The 22,495-nt window shown below is 45.0% G+C and overlaps 2 protein-coding genes across 5 annotated transcripts; both read left to right on the top strand.

Moving 5' to 3' along the window:
* The first annotated feature begins 50 nt into the window (after nucleotides 1-50).
* RAB5B (RAB5B, member RAS oncogene family) lies at nucleotides 51-16,158 on the top strand. Of its 2 annotated transcripts, none has more exons than XM_015085112.3 (6): nucleotides 51-183; nucleotides 10,503-10,765; nucleotides 11,840-11,991; nucleotides 12,382-12,504; nucleotides 13,054-13,147; nucleotides 13,484-16,158. In XM_015085112.3, the coding sequence occupies exons 2-6, from the start codon at nucleotides 10,603-10,605 to the stop codon at nucleotides 13,597-13,599; spliced, it is 648 nt and encodes a 215-aa protein (XP_014940598.1). In that variant the 5' UTR covers nucleotides 51-183; nucleotides 10,503-10,602; the 3' UTR covers nucleotides 13,600-16,158. The 2 variants fall into 2 exon arrangements, with proteins under 2 accessions (XP_014940598.1, XP_014940599.1); XM_015085113.3 differs by lacking the exon at nucleotides 51-183 and adding an exon at nucleotides 9,536-9,643.
* Nucleotides 16,159-16,300: 142 nt separating this feature from the next.
* On the top strand, nucleotides 16,301-22,371 carry SUOX (sulfite oxidase). Of its 3 annotated transcripts, none has more exons than XM_015085111.3 (4): nucleotides 16,301-18,236; nucleotides 19,699-19,755; nucleotides 20,024-20,201; nucleotides 20,440-22,371. In XM_015085111.3, exons 1-4 carry the CDS (start codon nucleotides 18,148-18,150, stop codon nucleotides 21,847-21,849), a joined length of 1,734 nt encoding a protein of 577 aa, XP_014940597.3. In that variant the 5' UTR covers nucleotides 16,301-18,147; the 3' UTR covers nucleotides 21,850-22,371. The 3 variants fall into 3 exon arrangements, with proteins under 3 accessions (XP_014940597.3, XP_026927322.2, XP_053082340.1); XM_027071521.2 differs by having other exon boundaries at nucleotides 16,301-18,229; nucleotides 19,698-19,755; XM_053226365.1 differs by lacking the exon at nucleotides 16,301-18,236 and adding an exon at nucleotides 18,249-18,953.
* The last annotated feature ends 124 nt before the right edge of the window (nucleotides 22,372-22,495 follow it).

Raw genomic sequence — 22,495 nt, forward strand, 5'->3', positions numbered from 1 at the left:
GATTGGCGGATTAGTGCACACATCGCCCACCCTTGGTGGTAGGCGGGTAATCGTGCTATTGGCTGGGGCCCCCACCCCAAGGCGAGGAGGAGGAGGAGGAGGAGGGGCAGGAGGTTTGGTTGAGCTGCAGCTGTTTGTCTGTTCGACACAGGCTTGGGCCCGACGGGGGAGACGGAGCCCCAGGTACCGGGCTGATGGAGCCCACAAGGGCAGGGGCGGAGGCGCCCAGGAGAGGAGAGTGGACTGGCCTGAGAGCAGAGGCGGGTCTGGACCTCAGCGAGGGGTCAGGGCGGCCCACTGGAGAGGGGAGCAGGGGGCCGGGCCCCGGCAGGCCTAATGGGGGCGCTGAGGAGGGGGCCGGGCGGGCTGGGAGCCCGAAGTTGGTGAGGCCGGGAGGCGGCCGGGTTGTGTTGGCGGCCTGCGGGGGCCGAGGGCCGGCGCGGGAGGCCCGGGGCTGTGTGAGGGCAGGGGCAGGCCTCATTGAGCAGCTCTGAGGAGGGAGGAGCTGGGGGAAAGGGACGGGGCCACGAGTGAGGTAAGCCCATTTGCCGGGAGGTGCGGAGGGGTCAAACCAGACGCCCGGGCCGTGAGGATAACCGGGGCTGAGGCTTTCGAGCTGTCTAGTTGGAAGGGCCTGAGAAGGCATCTTAGTTGGGTAAGGGGCATTCTCTTCAGGGAAAGTGTCTATTATGAAAATAACTAGGGTGCTCTGAGTTGAGCTGAGAGGGATTTGGGTTCATTGAGGGAGAACTGAGGCAAAGGAGGAAAGCTTTTCTAATCTAGAAGACTAGTTAGTTGGAGAAGTGGAAGCAGGGCCTGGTATCAGTTATGGGAGCTTCTGGGAATGCTCATGGGTGGACTGGAGGATCTGGGTCTTGAAAGGACCCACTCTTTTGTTCCTCTTAGTGGTGAGTTGTGGTGACTCGAAGTTTTTTGGTACTCCCGGGGTAGCGAATGAAGACAAAAGTTAAAAAAAAAAAAATTGTGACTGTTGGCTGTTCCAACTGTTCCCTACACTTTTCCTTGGCTTCAACTGGTTTAAGGTGCAGTCTGTGTTTCTTCTTACCAACCTCAGCTGGGTTAGGGTGCAATGCTGTCTAAGAAATAAGAAGTTGGATTTGGGGGGTGTTTGTTCTCACTTAATAATCTGATCTATGGTGGTTACAGTATCTCTGACCTAGAAGCAGGGGATCAGCGATTGTATTATCCGCCCTGGAAAGGGGCTTAAGAGATCCCCAGTCACAGATCTTCTGACCATAGTTGGTGAAACTTTTATGGGACTTCAACTTGGGTATTTCCCAGGCAGGTAATGGTTAGGTGGAACAAGCCTGGAAATATGAGGTGATATCACTGAGGAAGGGATTTGAGGAAGAGTGAGAAATTCCATTCCAGAAGGTTGGCATCACCCCTATTCTTTGTCTACTTCTTCAGGAGCCCAGGTAAAAGTTGGGTCAAACAGTGAGGCATATGAGGAACGGGTGAGTAGAGAAAAAGATGGATTACTAAGGCACAGGAATCACATTCTCCACCCCCTCCCCCCCATATATTTTTAATGGTCTTCTGATCTCCTTAGTCCCCTATAGTTGGAGTTTATTGGATTTTCCCTTATACTTCCTCCTTTTACCCTCTTATACAAATGTATTTTATGATTATATTTCTTCTTAATTACACAAGTAATATGTACATATTTTTAAATACTCAGGCTGTACAGAAGTGTAAAAAGTGTGAATCTTCACATACATACTTCGCTCATTTTATCCAGAAAGGTCAGAGATAAGAGACAACAGATCAGACTAATCTTACTTTGGGGGATGTGCCACCAAAGGCAATTCTGTTTTCATGTTCCCACTAAACTCTGGTCTCTCATTCTTTCCAGTTTTCTCTTCTGGAATGATACTCTCTTATTTATTGTGCTCCTTTCACAGATCATTTTGTCTTCTATCAAATTCATACAAGCAGAGAGCTATACTTTGGGTTATTCCTCCTCACCTTCTTAAAACACAGAGCACTGCACCTCTCCCCACCCCCCGCCCCGTCCCCAGCATCCCCAGTTGTGCATTAGTTATCCTAGGAAATGCCCAAATAGATGGCCAATACTTTTTTTATGGGCAGGAAAGAAGCATTGAGGTAAATCTTTTTGTTTGGGAGAATTATTGACATCTTTGCTAAAGTGAGGAATTTGAGACCTCCGTCTTCTGGTTCATGGCCTCTGCGTGTTCAGACATTCATTGAATATCTTTTCATTAACCCAAAAGAAGACAGTGGCTCTCCTAAGGGGCCCCTGTATCTGTCTTTCTGTAGTGATGTGAGAAGCTCTCAAGTTTCTCTGGATTTGAAATTGGTTTTCCTCTAAACCTCAGTACAGCTAGGACATTTCATACTACCACCTTATTAATTGAATTTGTTCTTACTGGCTCTAGAAGCCCTCTAATGTGCCCAGCCTTTGTACAGTGCCCTCAGAAACTTCAATTATGTCCCCCAGGAGTTTTTCTTTTCCTTCTGCAAAGCCAGTCCTAGAGAAAATTGTGTGGATATGTGTCTATGTGTGTGTTTTAATCCTCTACAGGCTTTGCCATTTTCTACATCCTGGTGGTATCGTGTCCCTTTCTTCTAGACTTTTTTTTTTTTTTTTTTTTTTTTTTGTCTTTTCCACCTTCTTTTTAATCCAAGTCTACCTTCAAGAAACAATCTGACACAGATCCAGAATTATAAAAATGTATTTGGAGAAGAGGGCTTTCCCATTGTCCTTCAAGTCATACCTCCTATCTTCTAACTCTCACCTTGCCCAGGAGCAAGGATTGCTTTTCTGTAGTTTGCTTGTTTGTATGCATTGATACGAATTTGACTTCTGAGGATATATAAGTTAGGAGAAGCAAGTGTGTAGGCTGCTCCCTAATCCTAAAGCATTTCAGATTGGAAAGTAACCAAAGTGTAAGACAGTAAACTCAAAATAAGGAAATGCAACAGCCCTCAAGGAGGAAGGATACCTTAAAACCCTACACAGTACACTCCCACTTCCCAAGAGTGTTTTAGGAAAGAATTAGTCATTAAACAGTAACTGAGCTTAGTAAGGAGCCAACCAGGTGGGCAAAGTATATGCAGATTTCTGAGCCAGGCTGTAGCTTTGGTTTAGGGGCAGTGGATACCTTTTTAGAATGTCCTCTAACTCTGTGGTGGTGTGATGGTGGGTTTTTTTGTTTTTTGTTTTTTTAACTTGTGTTTCTCAAGTTCAGGAATTAATAGAGATAATGACCCAAAGTTTTTTTAACACTTAACATTAACTGAAAACTCAGGGAACTTGTTTTAAGCCACAGTTGCTTCAGTGTTAAGGTGGGAGGGCCACATATTGGGTGTGATTAGGCCATCTGAGCATAGTAACGGGTGACAGGAAAAGCAGTTAGCCCATGTGAGTTGCAACAGTACTTTGTGGGCTGGGTCTCAAGGGGGCCCTCCATCCAAGGGAGATCACAAAGAGGCCAGGGAGAGAATTGGTATTCTGAGGACTATTAAAAACATTCCCAAATGGAACTGAGTAAGAAGCTATCCAGGTGGCACAAAAAGGGGAAGAATAGATGAAGGAGGAAAGCAGGACTGCTTTAGCCTTAATTAATTTAGAGAGCATTTAATGAACACCTACTAGGGACCAGGCATTGTGCTGGAAAGTCAAGATGACTTAAAAAAAAATAGTAACACTTTTTGAGAGGTTGATAGTTCAGCAGAACAAACACACACAATGAACTCGTATAATGTAATAAATGCTGTGATAGAAATACCGTCGTAATTCTAGGGGACCCCAGAGGAAACTGATGAATTCTGCTGGGTGAGAAGGCGTCTCACAAAGAAGGTGACATTTAAGCTTGGCCTTAAAAGATAAATTACGAGTTTACTGGTCTCACAAAGTGGGGAAGGACATTCCAAATCTTTCCTAGGTCAATAGAGTTTGTACTACCATACTGATAAGAGATAAGTATGCTTTTTACCTCTTAGGGAAATGGAAGGGAGAGTGGGGGGAAGTGGAAGGACTCTCTCATTTAAGACAGTGACTCATTAATTAACATTGGTCAACACAATGAAAGAGCCAAGTAGTAGAACTCTCAGTTCAAGATTTTAGTAATTTGGGGTCTAAAAGAAGTTGAGAGTTGAAGGTATTCACTGGCTTTTGTCCTATCTTCCCTAATCATTAAATCTCTTACATTAGTCCCCAGCACACAGACCCTTGTAAAAGTTACCACTCTTTCTCTATCATTTATTCCATTAAATTATTTCCATTTCAGCCTTCCTGGCAGGGTTGGTCAAGACCCTCTAGAGAGGCATGGTAATGAGTGAATTATTCTGTTAGAAGAATATAGAATTGGATTCTAGTTCTCAGGGAAGTCCTGGGTCTGTCTACCTGGTTTTAGTCCCAAAGGAAGTACTTATCTAAACTGAATAGAGGCAGAAACTATCCAATCTAAGCTCTTGATCCAGTCCTGGTGCCCTCTTCAGGGTTCAATTCAGAGTTAGCATCTCCTGCTTCCTTAAGAGGTATAGTGGTATACTACTAGCAAGAGTTCATGACTTGGAGTACTTACCAAAAGGAGATTTAGCTATCTGTATGATAACACCTGGCAAGTTAATATTTGTGATAGCTGTCTGTATGGTAACACCTGGCAAGTTGATTAATATTATGTGCCTCAGTTACCTTACCTGTAAAATACAGAGACTGGACTAGACCTCTAGACTGCCTCTTATCTGGCAAACTGACCTTATGGGACTGACATTTGAGTGTGGGCTAGACTCCAGTGGCAATGTATCTGGAAGTTAGTCTCTGTTAATAGGTGATAGTCTTCTAGAGGCTTCATAATGTGTTTGGCTCAGACACTCAAAGATACCAAGTGGAAGGGGGGCTGAAGAATAGAGTCTTGCCCTGCTGGAACCAGCAAACTGAGAAACCTTTCCTATGCATACTTTTCCTGAGCGTTTAGGGGAGCTACCCAAACTAATGAACTGACCCCTTCATCCTCCACCTTCCCCTCCCCAGTGGGCTGATGCCATGGTCAAACCTCAGTCCTCCCTAGTTAATGGTCATTTGATAAACCATTTTTGTGGAGCTGCACTTCTAAGGGAAGTTAAATCTGATTTTTTCTCTCCCAGTCTGAAAGGGTTGAAGGGAAGAATAACTTCCTTGTCCTCCCTTTTTTTTGCCTCAGGTTTGAAGGTAAACCACTTGGCTGGGTGGCAGTGGTTTATGTTTTGTCTTTGAACGGATCATTTGCCTACTGTCAACTCTTAGGAAAAAAAAAAGTCACCACTAGGAATCATTTGAATCTTATGTATATTATTTCACATCTGTACCCCTGATCTTTTGAGAGTCTAGCTATTGCATAAAAAAACATAATAGCCTTATATACATGTTGGGGTTGAAGATCAAGGCACAGTGATGGGCAGCCCATCAATTACTGTGAACAGGGAAGGTAAGACATATTATTGAGGTGACACATCGGGTAGGAGGTAGTTTTTTCTAACCCACTAGTTTCTAATCTGTGACAATCCAAGGTTGCTTAGTAGCAAGAAAGTTTGCTGATTTGTCTGTGGGGGTAACAAGGGTTTTGCAACCTGAATGTGCTTGTGACTGTTTCCTATCTCCACATTTCCCCTACTCCCTACTACTATTTTCCCAGGCCTAGAGCCATGTGCCTATGAAAATTCAGTCAATTCTAACTCCCATGTTTTCTCCTTGTAAAGTAGTAACATTGAGGCTTAGTGTTCTGCCCCTTAGATCACATGCTTTGAAATAGTTGAAAATGTAAGCAAATAATTGGGGCACCTGGCTGGCTCAGCGGGTAGAGCATGCAACTCTTGATCTTGGGATTGTGAGTTCAACCCATCTTGGATGTAGAGCTTACTTTAAGAAAGAAAGGAAGGAAGGAAGGAAAAGGAAAGAAAGAAAAGGTGAGCAAATAAGTCAAAGAATCTAGTAACTTTTCCTGTTGTGTCTTAAAGAATATAGCATATGTATGTCACCTAAAGGAAACTTGATCAGCTTATCATCGGTTTTTTCCTATTGTGTCATCTGTTTTCTGTTCTAAAGTGTAGAGTTATGATGGCCTATCTTTTCTTATGAAACAGTGTATATATGAAGTGCCACATAAATATGTTTTTAAAAATCATTCCTCACAGATTCTGAGAAACTCTAAGGGAAAGAAATTTCTTTTTTTTTAATGTTTATTATTATTATTATTATTTTTTTAATGTTTATTCTTGAGAGAGAGAGAGAGAGAGAGAGAGACAGAGCGCAAGCAGGGGAGGGTCAGAGAGAGAGGGAGACACAGAATCTGAAGCAGGCTCTAGGCTCTGAGCTGTCAGCACAGAGCCTTGACACAGGGCTTGAACCCATGAACCATGAGATCATGACCTGAGCCGAAATTGGATGCTTAACTGATCCTTATAGATAAGGAAGCCAGGGCTCAGAAAGGCAAAGGGAGTAGTGTAAGATCACAGTAGATTTTAACTGGCAAAGCAGAGTGTAAAACCCAACCTTGCTTGATTCCAAAGCCGTTACCAGCACTACACGGGACTGCCCCTGTCTAATTTGACTCCCCATTTTCATAATTGTGTCATAACTTCAGTAGCAGGGTTGAAGAATCCTCTGACCCCTGGAGAGCTATAGTCAGCCCTCATCTTAATTTCATCTAGAAGTTTTATAACAGTAACCATAACCTATAGGCTGGCGAGAGACTAGACTTCCTCCCATCCTTATTAACCCCTCCTAACTTGTCAGGCCTCTCCAGAGCAGTTTTTTAAACTTTTTTTTTTTTAATCATGACTCCTGGGGCACCTGGGTGGCGCAGTCGGTTAAGCGTCCGACTTCAGCCAGGTCACGATCTCGCGGTCCGTGAGTTCGAGCCCCGCGTCAGGCTCTGGGCTGATGGCTCAGAGCCTGGAGCCTGTTTCTGATTCTGTGTCTCCCTCTCTCTCTGCCCCTCCCCCGTTCATGCTCTGTCTCTCTCTGTCCCACAAATAAATAAACGTTGAAAAAAAAAATTTAATCATGACTCCTAATAAAACAAAACATTTTACATCATAATTCAATGTGTGTACATAAAGTGAAACATTTTCACAAAATGATTCTTATTTGCAACATACTTGTTATTTTTTTCTTTAAAAAAATTTTTTTTTAACATTTATTTATTTATTTTGAGAGAGAGAGGAGAAAGAGAATCCCAAGCAGCCTCCACACTGTTAGCACAGTCTGACATGGATGGGGCTTAAACTCTTGAACCACGAAGTCACGACCTGAGGCAAAATCAAGAGTCAGATGCTCAACCAACTGAACCACCCAGGCACTCCCCCCCCCCTTTTTTTAATATACTGATCATGATCCACAAGTGATTTCAAGGTCATTATTGGTTTACAACCCCCAGTTTGAAAGAGAGCTAAAGCATTGTGACTAGTGGCTAAGAACCTAATTAATACCGATTCTTGCAGTACTGGATCCCAGAATTTAGGATTTTGTGGACCAATTAATTTAATTAATTAATTTAAATTAATTTAAATTTAAATTTTTGTTTTCCCATATACTGGTATTTAGAAGTCTTACTATTGCCAATCAACACCATTATATTTTTAAAGCATTAAAACAGTTATTTAGAAAGCTTTTAAAAAAAATGCTTCCTAAAAATATTATTAAAATATATATATTTCCTCTTAAAAAAAAAAGAATTTGGTAGAATGAAAAACTCTTAAGTCCTTCACATAACACCCTCCTCAATCCTACTCTCCTCAGAGAAAGGTAACAAAATTGTTAACAAATTTGTATGTATTCTTCCAAAATGTTTTATATGCAGAATTTTGTTTTACATATGTAGGATCCAACCATGTGTTTTGTACTACAACTTTTAAACAATAGGTGTTAGAGGTTTTTCTATATAATACATATTTACCTTTGAGAGGAAATTGATACTAAGAAAGTAAGAAGTTAGAAGTCTTGTTACAGAGAATATTCTTTTAAATTGAATAAATTTAGCTTTATGAAAAACTTGCTATATCGTCTTTATTTTTACCATTTCCTCATGAACCACTGAAAACACCACAAAATAGCCTATGTGTATCTGGATTCGTAGGACTCACTGGCCTGGGGAATATAAAATACCCAGTAGAATCAGAGTAATTTCTTACATTCCTCTGTCTTAATCTAGTCTACTTTGGGACTTTTTGGAGTTCTCATTGATCTTTTCTGTAAATCAGGGCCACTAAATAATACTTACCTTTTTTTCCTCAAGTTTATTTATTTTGAGAGAGAGAGTGCGAACAGAAGAGGGGCAGAAAGCGGGGGGGGGGGGGGGGGGGTTCGATTTCATGACTGAGATCACAACCTGAGCCAAAACCAGGAGTTGGATGCTTAACTGACAGAGCTGCCCAGACTCCCCAACAATACTTATTTTTTAGCACTATGCTAAATATGTCTTTTCCTTAACCTTTATTGCTACTCTGTGAGTTAGGTGTTTTTTCCATTTTATAAAGGTGGAAGGAAAGGCTCAGAGAAATTTCTTGATGTCGTTAATAATGAGGAGTGCCTGGATGGCTCAGTCGGTTAAGCATCCAACTCTTGATTTCAGCTCAGGTCATTATCTCGGGGTCCAGAGATAGAATGTCAAGCTTTTGCTCCACACTGGGTGTGAAGCCTGCTTGAGATTCTTTCTCCTCTCTCCCTTCCCAGCTCACACATGCACACTCAAAAAAAATGATTAGTGGTTTAATATTCATGAAGCACTTTTTGCCGCATATTTATTTTTTAAGTTTATTCATTTTGAGAGAGAGAACATGCGCATGCTGGGGAGGGGCAGAGAAAGAGGGAGAAAGAATCCCAAGCAGGATCCACACTGAGCATGGAGCCCAAGGCAGGGCTCAATCTCACGACCATGAGATGATGACCTGAGCTGAAATCAGAGTCAGAAGTTTAACCAACTGAGCCACCCAGATGCCCCTGTCAATACTTATTTGTGTTACCTCAGTCCTCACAACAGCTTTATGCAGCCCATAAACTATTATCCCATTTTACAGATGAAAGAAATGCACAGATGGATTTAGTAATCTGCCCAAAGCTTCACAGGTAGTAAGCAAAACTGTAAAATAAACCCAGTGAATTAGACTTCATAGTCTTTGTTCCTCTGCACTGCCTCCTGTTTAATTTTTCTCTTTACTATCTTTATTCTATCTTTACTAGAATTACAGATTGTTAACGCTGATTTGACTCCAAAGCATCTTGCTATAGTGACAAAATAATGTTTCCCCACGTGCCATAAAGTATGTTTATGGAGTTATTAGAATCAGCCTTGGAGAACAGAAAGATTAATTTGAACAAAGTACAACCAAAGTAATGCTTAGGTTTTGGACAGAAGTTTTGCATATTCTAATCATGCTAACACCTTTGAATCTTATAGTTCCTTTCCCCTCAGAATCAGAATGATGAAATATATTCAGGTTTGGATGATTAGACTCTCAGAAGTCTCCACTTCTGTCTCTGTCTCCTCTTAACCACCAGCTTTCCAAGCTCCTTGGGAGGTTAAAAAAAAAAGGTGGTTCAGTTTCTTTTCATCAAATGTTTATCGCTTGAAAACTTATCCCTGCATCATCCTCTGGAGACTCCTGCTTGTGTCAAAAGGTACACCTTTCTCTGCTTCAAATTTGGAGGGCTACAGCTGTTAGGCCCATTTAGTGTGGAGAGTAATCTAATCCCTAGGCACCAGGAAGACAGCTGCAAGTTGAGAGGTTAAGCCTACTGATTCTTAGACATGGTAGATTCTCAGACTCAGAGAGGTGGCAGAAGCAAAAAGAAAGAGTTGATGCTGAATGCGGTTTGTTAGTTGTCTATGGTCTATTTCTCTACTCACCTTTGACCAGAAATGATAAAGGACAGATTTTTCTGGCAAATGGACCCTGGTTAGAGTTTCAGAAACATCAAGAAGACTGGTTGTGTATGAAGGATATGGACCCAGAAGCTACCCCTCTGCTCCTAGGGAGGGGTGACTCATCCCACACCCCTAGAGTGCATCTCTCATTTTGAAAGCTAGAAAAAAGATGGGGGGTGAGGGGAAGGACAGCACCAGGGATACCAAGGAGATACTGGGGGTCTACGGTACTTGTGGGTAGATTTGGGTGTTCTTCGGGCCAACTAAAAATTGATCAATTTGCTATTTGAAGATCTGGTGGAAAAGTAATGGGAAATAAACTTATTTCATACCATTTTCAGTCTCTCCATTTCAGCTCCCTTAGCAGTTGGAGATTATGTAGTAGGGCAGACTCTACTTCCGATGCAATTTTTATTTTATTGTTCCGCATTCTTACCACTGAGTGTCAGCTACCTGGGACCCTCTCCGTGGGGTTGATGGGGTTAATGGGGTTGATTTTAATTATTAAGTCCTCATAGGAGCAAAGAAATTAGGAGATTTGTCTTTTCTCTAAAACTGATTGCAGCAGCAATGGCCCGGTGTTTAATTTTACCCACTTTTTTTTTCTTGCAGGACTGTTGAAGCCTGAAGTCCCCTCCCCTTCCCCCTTCCCCCTTTGCCGCTTTGTGGCATCCCCCCTCCCTCCACCCTTTCCCATTCGGATAATCTAGCCATGACTAGCAGAAGCACAGCCAGGCCCAATGGGCAGCCCCAGGCCAGCAAAATATGCCAGTTCAAATTGGTCCTGCTGGGTGAATCTGCAGTGGGGAAGTCTAGTCTGGTATTACGTTTTGTCAAAGGGCAGTTTCATGAGTACCAGGAGAGCACCATTGGAGGTGAGTACCTCAGGGAAAGAGGAGGTTCAGTGTGTAGTGAGGCTTTTTTGAAGGGAGATCTAGAGACCTGATTGTGGAGCTGGCCTTTTTAGCTCTCTGGAACAGAAATCCTTTATAAAACAGAAGAAAAAAAAATTGTCATAATGCCAAAAAATAGATATGTTTGTCCTCTTGCTTCCTAGAAGAAAATTAGAAAGGTTGACCTTTGCACACCAAGAAAATCACTAATTTTTTTTTAATCTGTTTGTCTTCTTCCTCTCACTTCCTCTTAATCCAATTGAAGTTTAGTTGAGTGTCATCTTGAGCAGGGTTGGCTTAAAGCAGTGATTCATAATCAAAAGAGTACATCAGAATCACCTGGGGAACATTTTTATCCTGTCATGCTTGGGCCTTGCCCTAGATGTACTGATCAGTATGGGAAGTAGGGTGAATTTGGTGGAGGTGTAGACATGTATGTTTGGAAAAGCTCTGTAGAAGAGGCTGGAACTAAATATAAAAGATAAAAGACATCTGCCTTTCCCACCTTTGCTACCTTCTCCCTTCTACTACTCCCTAGGGCAGTAATTCAGTAAAAGATCTTTTATGAGAACTCCCATGTTACACCTTCCCTACTTTTACTAGTAACCTTGGAAATGCAGTGTTCTTGGACCAGCAGAAGATTATATAAAAAAGTAACAGCCAAATTTATTGCTAATAGTGGGATCTGTCATCAGTCTTTAAAATCTTCTAATTAATTATTGATGTGACCTTTGAAACTTATTTTCTGTCACTATCCCTTATTCCTCTATTTTGGTTAGAAGAGAGATAAGTGTCAGCTCCTCTCTCTAACATTCATAGCTTATGTGCCCCCACTACTTAGAGGAACTTCTGGCAGGAAGGACTTAGCCAAGGGCAGTCTTAATCCTGGTTCTAAGACCTATACATAAGGAGAGGAACTCTAAACCTTTTCCTTAGCTGAATGACCTGGTTGGTAACTGGTCTTAGACTGAGAATGGAGATATTATGAAGGGGGCTGGGATTTTCCCATTGATCCTCCTACTTACAACTTCTTCCCCTCCATTCTCTCATCCACAGCGGCCTTCCTCACTCAGTCTGTTTGTCTAGATGACACAACAGTCAAGTTTGAGATTTGGGACACAGCTGGGCAGGAGCGATACCATAGCTTGGCCCCCATGTACTACAGAGGTGCCCAAGCTGCCATTGTGGTTTATGACATTACTAATCAGGTAAGTGGGCTGTGAAGTTTCTTGCTTTTATTAATAGGAATTAAATTAGGTGGGGAAGAAAAAACAAGTTCTTGAAATGGCAAAATAAAATAAGAGTATAAATTCTACTCCCAAGTGCTGATAAGACAGAGGTAATGACACAAGTGGTTTCAGTAGGGAAGGTTGCCTAGAAGAGGTGAGTTTTGAGACAGGGTTTTGAAGGTGATGGGCCTGGGGCACCTGGCTGGCTCAGTCAGTGGAGCATGTGACTCTTGATCTTGAGCTTGTGGGTTCAAGCCCCACGTTGGGTGTAGAAATTACTTAATAAAATCTTAAGTTAAAAAAAAAGAAGGTGATGGGCCTAGATTGGCAGTCATTCTAGCCTACCTTCTCTTCCTCATGTTTTCCTAGGAAACCTTCGCCCGGGCGAAGACATGGGTAAAGGAACTACAGCGACAGGCCAGTCCTAGCATCGTTATTGCCCTGGCGGGGAACAAAGCTGACCTGGCCAATAAGCGCATGGTGGAGTATGAAGTAAGTTGGCCCATAGAATCCCTCTGTAACACACTCCCTCTGTACTTGGGCACTTTAGTCCCCAAACCTGCCCTCTCTGAAAACCTCATCTGAGGACATTTATCATCTCCATTCCCCAGTTCCACACCAGGCTAAATACAACAATACTGTGACCGTAATGACAGCCAGGAGATTTTAGAGGAGTCAGAAAAAAACTTCAGAGCAGAGGGGTAGGGGAGTACCAGCTATAGGGGTATCAATGTGAAAACAGGAAAGAGGGAGCAGGTGAATTTGAGGTAAGGGACTGTTCAAGTGTCACAACCTAAAAGCCCCCAACCAATTTACCTTCTCCCTCATTATCAAGATTCCTGATATCTGCTTGTTGGATTAAATGGTCTAGACCATGAGTTATCCTTGAGGAAGTCGTCACCAAAATACGAGTCCAGAGCCAGCTGGCTCAGAGGGCAATTAAACCTAGGATACTACCTAGTTCTGGTGCTACATGGAAGTGGAAAGACAGTACTTGTTCCTGTCTTACATTCTGAGTACCAGTATACCCACCCCTTGCAGGAGGCCCAGGCGTATGCAGATGACAACAGCTTATTGTTTATGGAGACTTCAGCCAAGACAGCTATGAACGTGAACGATCTCTTCCTGGCAATAGGTAAGGTCAGAACAGCCTGGGGTCTTCCTGTCTTTTTGCCTTGCCTCTTGGCAAGATCACTAGCCCAAGTCATAAAGACAGAGGGGAGTGTCTCCTGCTGTGAAAACTAGGTATGGAAATAACTTTCCATTATGACTTCCATCCTTTGGCTACAGCTTTAGCCCCCATCCCCCCACATCTTTAATATAGTTTACAAAAGTGAACCTTCCCCTCTTCAAAACATTCTTTTAATCTCTCACATTTCCCCTTTCCCCATATCACTCCCCCACCCAATAGTGTTTTTGGAGAGATGAGTAAAATCTACCATACTTTTTTCCCTTCTCTTTTTATCTCTAGCTAAGAAGCTGCCAAAGAGTGAACCCCAGAATCTGGGGGGTACAGCAGGCCGAAGCCGGGGTGTGGATCTCCATGAGCAGTCCCAGCAGAACAAGAGCCAGTGTTGTAGCAACTGAGGGGGTGGCTAGCAGCAAACAAGTATGGAGCTAGCACGAGAGCTAAGAAATAACCTCCATCCCCACCCCTCAGCACACAGCCCCTACGGTAACAGCACACTGAGCCCTGGCTCCCAAGGGCTGCCTCCTGACAGCTCCGTCATGGCACTTTTTAACGCTTCAGCAACCAACACCAGGCAGCTGTTGCCACTGGCCTCCTACCCCTACTCTGGGGCTTGGGGGTCAGATCCCCCAGGACTTACCTTCCAAAACAAACTTTCTTCACTTTGTATTATAGGTGCAAGACAGTGACCTACTTATCTTTCCTCTTCCTCCTCCTCCTCATTTTTCCAGAAAACATTTTTTTGTCTCCTGCCCCTTCCCCTTCTGCTTTTGGTCAATCCCTGTTCTTGATCCCCTTTTCCTCCTCTCCCCAGGATGGAGAAGGTGGTGAACCCAGGAACTGAGGAAGGAGGTTTCCAGTTCAGTCACATTAAAGGGCCCTGGGGGAGAGTAAGGCTCAGAGCGGGAGGGAGTAAGGAAACCTTTCCTTTTTGTTTTTATTTGGTTGGAGTTTCTCGTATTTGAAAACACTGCAGTCTCCATGAGTTGGCCTTGTGGAGGGTGTTTCTAGGTAGAGATGAGAACGGGAAGCAAGCTCTTGGGTACCAGGTGGGAGTTGTGTTGTTAGCTAACTGGGCAGAGGTAGAGGAGGTGGAGATGCAGTGTCACCTGTGGCTCTGGAACCGTTCCAAGGCCTGATTTCCCCCTCACCCAGCCTCTTAGGTAGCTTCTCCCCCATAGTGGGGGAGACTCTGGACCCCAGAGTCCTCCAAAGAATCTTCACTGGTTGCCTGCATCTTTGGCTCTGCTGTGATCTAATTAGAGGAGGGACCAGTTTCTGAATCCCATCCTCTGATTTATACATATGCATTTTTTTCTCTGGCCTTTAGATGGCCTCAGCCCCAGCCACTATATTCCCCTGCAGTTTGCACTTTAATTGGTGGTAGTTCAGTTGGGATACTTGTTTTATGGGGGTTTTGATTGATTTACCTGCCCTCTCACCTTTTTAATTAAATGGAACCCAAGGTAGTATATATATGAGGTTTGGGGAGGGGCTGTAGAGAACAGGACCAGTGGCAGCTGCTCAAGTCCAGTCTCCATTGCTTGCTTCCTCCAGCTCTGACTCTTAACCTATATTCTTGCCAACCTAGCTCTCAAGTATAGGTTTGCCTTTCCTGGGGAATTAACTGAGCAACTGGAGAGTGGTCTCGGGATAGCCTAGGCCATTGTATGGGAGTGAAGAGGGGTGTCAGGCAGGAGGGAGGAGTTTTCTATCCTTTCCTAGGGTTCACATTCAATTTGATCCAACCATTACTGTGTCTTTTCTACTTCCCTGTAAATAGGTATGATCTTTATTCCCATTGTACAGTCTGTTCTGTCCTCTACCTCCCATCAATCAGGCCCTGTTTCTTTTCTCCTTTGTTAGTATCTTCCATTTAGTCCCCTGATTCTTACCCTCATACTCACCCCCAGCCAGTGGTTTAATCCATGTACCACTAGAAGTTAATACCACAGGCCTACTTGTGGACCCCTCAAATCATAACACCTGTTCCTGTGGACAGGGAACAACTGCCACTGAAGGTCCATCACAGCTGTCTCATGTCACCAGAGGATGTTGGTCCCTTCTAAATCTCTAGCCACTCTTCTTGGCCTCTCTCATCCGGTGTTTTAGCATATCTTTGTGAAGCCATCAAGGCAAGAGAGAGCTCTAAACTCCTTGTTCCAGCCCAGAATTTTGGGAAAATTGGGGGAAGTAAGATAGGAAAGGTCACAGTGACCTAGGATTGGAACCTTTCTACCCTTTGATTTGCAGACTGCCCTCTGTCCCAGAGCAGCTGAGAAATCCTTGAAGCTGAGATTCCGAAGGACCCAGCTTAGGTTCTTCCACTTAGGCCTCAATTCCCTTCCTTTTCCAGGGGCAGCCTTAGTTCCCGTGGCCCTGAAACACATATATTTTTCTCTTCCTTTCCCAGCACCCACTAGCCCCCCAAAGCACCCAGTGCATCCTTATAAGTGGAAGAACTAGGATCGCTCTCTTAAATTCCTTAGAAATGAAGGGTTTTTTGTTTGTTTGTTTGTTTGTTTTTTCTCTGTGCATCTTTCCCCCTGGAATGGGAGTGAAGTGGTTCATTGCCTTGGGGCTGGGAAACCATTTCTCCAGGCTTTTTCTCCCCTCCCCAGCCCCCTTAGGAACAGGATTGGCCTTAGCTTTTAGGCCTATCTGCTGCTTTCCTTCTACTTCCTACCAGTTCTTCTGCTTTCCTTTGAGCTTTCTTGGGCTTGGGGATCTTAGTTTTTATTTCCCAGCTCTTCATTTTTTTTCTTCCCTTCTGATCAGTTGGTTTTTTTTTTTAGGCGGGGTGGGGGGGTGTCCTTTTTTTTCTTCTAAGAAAGCATTTGCCTTTTTTCCCTTTTCTTCCTCTCCCAACATAACAATCGTGGTAACAGAATGCGACTGCTGATTTACCGATGTATTTAATGTAAGTAAAAAAGGAAAAAAAAAAAAAAAGAAAAGTGTATTGGAGTGTTGCTTCTTTTTTTCTTTTTTCTTTCTTTTTTCTTTTTTTTTCTCTTTTTTTTTTTTTTTTTTTTTTTTTTGCTATTTGATACTAGAAATTTGGAAGAAAGGGCATTCAATGTTTTCGTGAATCAGAAATATACCCTCTCCTACGTCATTGTACTTCCTTATAAGTTCCCTTTAATCTTTCTTGAATAGTGAGATAGCCCAATTTGGAAAATATTCGCTTTATTGCTGTTTAATCACTCCTATTCCCAAGCCACTAGAGAGCTCATCAAATCGACGTAACTTATTTTTATAGACCTCTTAATACATATTGGGCAGGGTGGGGTAGGGGGTGTGGTCTGTGGACCTCTGGGCAAACAATTGATGAGACTGGAAGGAAAGGTATTTGTGAATCCTTTGAAGTATTCTGCAAAAGCTTATGTGCATTTCTCCAGGGAAAGTGTGCCTTGCTTGCCTTGCTAGTATCTTAGAGGGGTCCGTGACCTAAAGAAGGTTAAAGAAAGCACTAAATTTGTATTTTTAATTGATCATTTCCACCCCAACAGGAAAATTTCTCCTAGATCTGCTCTTGTTTGCTACTGTACTTGAAGCCCTTCAGTCCATCACGGTCTAAATGGAGGTGGGTGGGAGAGAATGACACAGAGAAAGATCAGGTATGGTTGCAGAAGTACAGGAAGAAGGACTGGTTCCAGACAGAGCTGGCATTACAATCCCATCTACCACCTTATCAGCTGTGGCCTTGACCTAGGTACTTAACTGCTCTCTGCCTCAGTTTCTTCTTCTGTAAAATGAAGAAAAGTTGAGGTTCAAAGGTCAATTGTGTAAAGTATGTGTGGAGCACACAAGATGACACTATTATTATGGAGAAGTCTTATCCTGCAGCCTCAGACAGTCCCTAACTGATTTCTCTGTATTCTTGGGCTGAGCCCAATTTTCAAGGCTGGTAGGATAGGTTGGGCATCAGACCTCTCCAATGATTTAATTGAACACGGTTGAGCTGGAATTTCCAAAACCCTCAGGGCCAAACTCACCTTTTCACTGCCGATTCCCCTTTCCTTCTGTCTCTTAATACTCCCCCCAGGGCTCAATGATTCTTGACAAAAGCTCTAGTTCACTTTAGGAGAGCAGAAAGGGAGAGGAAATGATCTTCCAAAATTAAAGATGAAGACCTTCACTTAGTAAGGTTGTAGTTCAACCTTTTGGCCTCTAGAGGGCAGTGTGGATACGTTCGCCTCAGGTTCACAGCCAGCCAATAACAAAGTAAGTTTTCAGTACTGCACCAAAGGATGAAAGGATAATGGCAAACGTATTCTTAGTGCTCTCCACTGTGTGATTATGAGCGATTATAATCTTTATACTTGGGGGTATTAAAATATTGTTCTAGTTATGACAATGATTTTTTAATTGGCTTAACTAAAAAAAAAAGTCGGTATTTGTATTGTTCTACACTTTAGGAAGAAAATAGACATGTCCAAGGGAACTAGTCTTTGAACCACTATTTAAGCTTCGTTTCTGTATTTATTCTTGGATATAAGAGAATTGAGCGCTTGACCTTGTTTTCACTAAAAGGCAAACCGGGCTGTTTTAGTTGCAACACAGATGTTTGTCAAAAACAGGGTAGAGGTGGAGCTCACAGCCGGGAGAATGCCGGCTGGATTCCCAGGCCTTCTCAGTGAACGCACCTTGTGTCACAGCCGTGGGGGCAGGGCGGGGGCGTCTCAAAACCTCCCACCTCTCCGCCCAAGCTTTGGAGTCCTCGTCACCTTCCACTGCCCAGTTCTGGACAACAGTGAGAGTCCCATTCCTTGTCGAGCGGGGATTGGAAACAAAAAACAGCCAGTCTTAGCTCCGAGCCCTCGTGGCACCCCTCCTACCTCCGCCTCCAGAAGGCGGGCACAGCAGCTTGCAGGCGCGCGGCCAGCCAATAGCTGGGGGATGAACAGAAAGGCGAGAGTGCTCCTTCACTCGGCCCCAACGTCACGATGCTGGCCCCGCCCCTTCGCCAGCAGTCTCTGGGAGCCGGGCGGGTAAGCCAGCCACCCTGCGGACGCCGAACCCGAACCCGAACCCGGTAAGGGGGCTGGGGACTGGGAGTGGGAAGAGGAGGAGGAACGACTGGTAACCTGGGAGATGGCCAGGGCCTTGGGACCCGGGGGTGCTCCGAACCCCATGGGTTCGAACAAAAACCCAGTACCACCTCCACTCCCGCTGCTCCTCTTAGGAGCGCAGTGTGTTGCTACGAGACACTCTTGTACCAGCTGCTGGGCAATGGCATTGGACTGGGTGCTTGTGCTCTGGAGTTGGACATATCCTCCTACCTAAAGTGCCCCCCGGGGGGTGAGGCGTCACCACCCGCAAAAGGGAGGTGGCGTCTGTTTTGGAGCAGAAGGCTGCTTCTCCCAAACCTGGGACACTGGGTTTACCAAGTTTACCCACAAGTCAGTCCTACTTGGACCACTCCCGTCTGGTTCAAGTGGGCTGCTGGGACTGAGGGCAGGTGGGAGGGAGAGTGAGGATCCCATGGCCCAGGAGTAAAATGCAGACTGCTCCTGTTCCTATCTCCTTCACAGTTTCTCGGCCTGCCCCCCTTTTTAGCATTTCGCCAGCAATTGGGACTCTTCTTACGCTTCCTGGATTTGGCCTTCCTGGGGTCAGTGAGCTGCTCAATGCTGTGAGGAACGAACTGCTGCAGGGCAGAGAGGGGAAAAATTACTTCTTTAGCCCACTCCCTGACACCAAAGCCATTAACTTCTCCATTTGCTGAGTTCACGGGAATGGCATAGACAAGGTAGGGGTGAGAACCCTAGGTTGGAGTCCAGTTCTCAGCCAGGTTCAATTTTCTTTTTTCCTAAGGTTGGTAGAAGGAAAGGAAGGGACTGAAAGGCCTTCAAAAACCATGTTATTATGTGTTTGCTCCTCACAGCCGCTCTGCTAGGTAGATCTCATTTCATAGATGAGGACATAAGTTCTGAGTGAGTTGGTATTTTGCCCAGGAAATGGGGCTGGTTAATGGTAAGGCTCATTTCACAAACCCAAAACAGTTTGACTCCCCAGAATCTGACCGGGTTCACCCTGTTAGGCTGCCACTGCCTTTTTCATGTTTTTGTCCCTAAGTTGGTCTGCCTCTCACTTGTCCTCTGCTAACTTTGGAAATAATAAACCAGCAAACTGGACAGTCGACATTTTGGCTTCTGACCTTTAGGCCCTTGGCCCTGAACATTGGTCTCTGTAGTGGATAGAGTAGAGAATGGAGGATGGTGATTCTAGAAGCCCCCTACCCACTGCCCCATTCCCTTCCATCCTGTCAGCACAGTCTCTTTGAAGTCCTTTATGTTTTCTCTAAGGACCCATTTGGACCTCCCCCCACACATAGTCCCTTCCTTTGGCCTCATTACCACAGAAAAAGTCTCTTCATTTGCCCAGAGAGCACCTTGCTGACCTCTGTGTCTTCCTTCCACTCATTTCCTCAAGTTTCACTAATATCATCCCCTCCCAGAACTCCTTATCTTGATCCTGGAATCTTTTTCCCACAGGTCTGTCACAATGCTGCTGCACAGGGCTGTGATCCCCCATCTCCGACAGGCCTGCAGGTAGGCCATCGCATCCTAGAACTTGTGTCTCAGCCCATATTCCCCACCCCCAGTATCTTTATGACATTTATCTACCAGATAAGATAGTTGAAATACTGGATACTAAGGAGGAAAGGGAAAGCCATATCTCACCTGCTTGTTCCACTCAACCCTGGAGAAACAAGTCCCAACTGAAGGAACCAATGGCCAACCTGGTAAACCTCAGGCCTTCACTGTCCCTTTCCTATGATCAGGAGTGTGCTGCTAAGAGGACCTCTCTCTCTTCCAGACTCAAGTCAGCCCCCTCAAGGCTCTATATTCGGGCTTGCTCTACAGATGATTCACTTCAGCCCCAGTGCCCCAGCCTTGCCTTCTCTGGTGATAACTCCAGCACCGGGGGATGGAAAGTCATGGGGACTCTGCTAGGCCTGGGTGCAGTGTTGGCCTATCATGACCACCGGTGCAGGGTAAGTGGGGAAGAAAGGGACTTCACTGTCAGAACAAGGGGGCCCTAATAAGCTCCCCAGGCAACCCAGGCTATTACCACAGAGCCCATAGTGATACTGTCTTCATGCAGAGTAAAGATGAAATCTGCTACCTCTCTTTCACAGTGGCCATGACTTTATGGTTTGGGTCAGGGTAAGCAAGAGTGATTCCTTCTTACTGTTTATGTTTCTTTTTGCCTTACCCCTGCGTTGTCTGCAGGCTACTCAGGAGTCACCACATGTATACACAAGAGAGGAAGTGAGATCTCACAGCAGCCCTGAGACTAGGATCTGGGTGACTCTGGGCTGTGAGGTGTTTGATGTTACAGAATTTGTGGACTTACACCCTGGGGGGCCATCAAAGCTGATGCTAGCAGCAGGGGGTCCTCTAGAGCCCTTCTGGGCCCTCTATGCTGTTCATAACCAGCCCCATGTGCGTGAGATGCTGGCTCAGTACAAGATTGGGGAGCTGAGCCCTGAAGACAAGGTAACTTCCACCTTGAAGACCTCTGACCCCTACATTGATGATCCCGTACGTCACCCAGCCCTGAAGGTCAACAGCCAGCGCCCCTTTAATGCAGAGCCCCCCCCTGAACTGCTGACGGAAAACTATATCACACCTAACCCTATCTTCTTCACCCGGAACCATCTGCCTGTACCTAACCTGGACCCAGAAACCTATCGTCTGCATGTAGTAGGGCCACCTGGGGGTCAGTCACTGTGCCTATCCCTGGATGACTTGTACAAGTTCCCCAAACACGAGATCACTGTAACTCTGCAGTGTGCTGGCAACCGGCGCTCTGAAATGACTCAGTTCAAAGAAGTGAGAGGTCTGGAGTGGAATATCGGGGCCATTAGCACTGCACGCTGGGCTGGGGCACGCCTTTGTGATGTGTTAGCCAAGGCTGGTCACCAACTCTGTGAAACTGAGGCCCACGTCTGCTTTGAGGGACTGGATTCAGACCCCACAGGGACTGCCTATGGAGCATCCATCCCTCTGGCTCGGGCCATGGATCCTGAAGCTGAGGTCCTGCTGGCATATGAGATGAATGGGCAGCCTCTGCCTCGTGACCATGGCTTCCCTGTGCGAGTGGTTGTTCCTGGTGTGGTGGGTGCCCGCCATGTCAAATGGCTGGGCAAAGTGAGTGTGGAACCAGAGGAAAGTTACAGTCACTGGCAGCGGCGGGATTATAAAGGCTTCTCTCCATCTGTGGACTGGGACACAGTAGATTTTGACTCAGCTCCATCTATTCAGGAACTTCCTGTCCAGTCAGCCATCACAGAACCCAAGGATGGGGAGACAGTACAATCAGGGGAGGTGACTATCAAGGGCTATGCATGGAGTGGTGGTGGGAGGGCTGTGGTCAGGGTGGATGTGTCTCTGGATGGGGGCCTAACCTGGCACGTGGCAGAGCTGGATGGAGAGGAACAGCGTCCCAGAAAGGCCTGGGCCTGGCGACTATGGCAGCTGCAAGCCCCTGTGCCGGCTGGGAGAAAGGAATTGAACATTGTTTGTAAAGCTATAGATGACAGCTACAATGTGCAACCAGACACCGTGGCCCCAATCTGGAACCTGCGAGGTGTGCTCAGCAATGCCTGGCACCGTGTCCATGTCCATGTCGCCCCATAAGAAGGTGAAATGGAATTACCTACTCCCCAGAATCATCATCTCAACCCCTTTCCACACACATCCTTTTGCTTTGTTACCACAGGAAAACCTTTCCTTCCACCTCCACTTCTTGGATCACAACCCTATACTATGCCTTCCTAAACCACACACAGATATGCACATTGCACATTTCCACCCAGACACCAGCTCTCCTTTGACACTATGTTACATATCCCTATTATGCCAGAAGTTGAGAGCTGTTGAAGATGGAGGCTAGAAGTGGGGAAATTTCTGTAAACAAGCACTCTTCTCCTCCTACCCCACCTCCACTTCTAGTGTCTATCATCACTTTATTTTGCTTTTCCTCTTGGGAGTCTTCAGAGAATGTGTGTGAATATGTGTACAAAAAATGTATATGCAACTTTCTACTGACCTTCTGGTTGCCAGGGGTCGTGAGAGGTGCAATCCTGCCCCTTTATAGTTCCACTTTTCTAAACACATCAATAAAGTATCTGTTTAAGACACAACTCCGAAAAAAGAAAAGATTATGACTTTGGGGACTTCTTGAGGCTGGAGCGTGAGCATATTGCAGGAGGGAGGTGCACTGGTACTGGGATATGTAGTGAGATAATCCCAAACAAGGTGGGGGGGGGGGGAGGGAAAGGGG

Source organism: Acinonyx jubatus, chromosome B4 (genome assembly GCF_027475565.1).
Source record: "Acinonyx jubatus isolate Ajub_Pintada_27869175 chromosome B4, VMU_Ajub_asm_v1.0, whole genome shotgun sequence".
NCBI lineage: Eukaryota > Metazoa > Chordata > Mammalia > Carnivora > Felidae > Acinonyx > Acinonyx jubatus.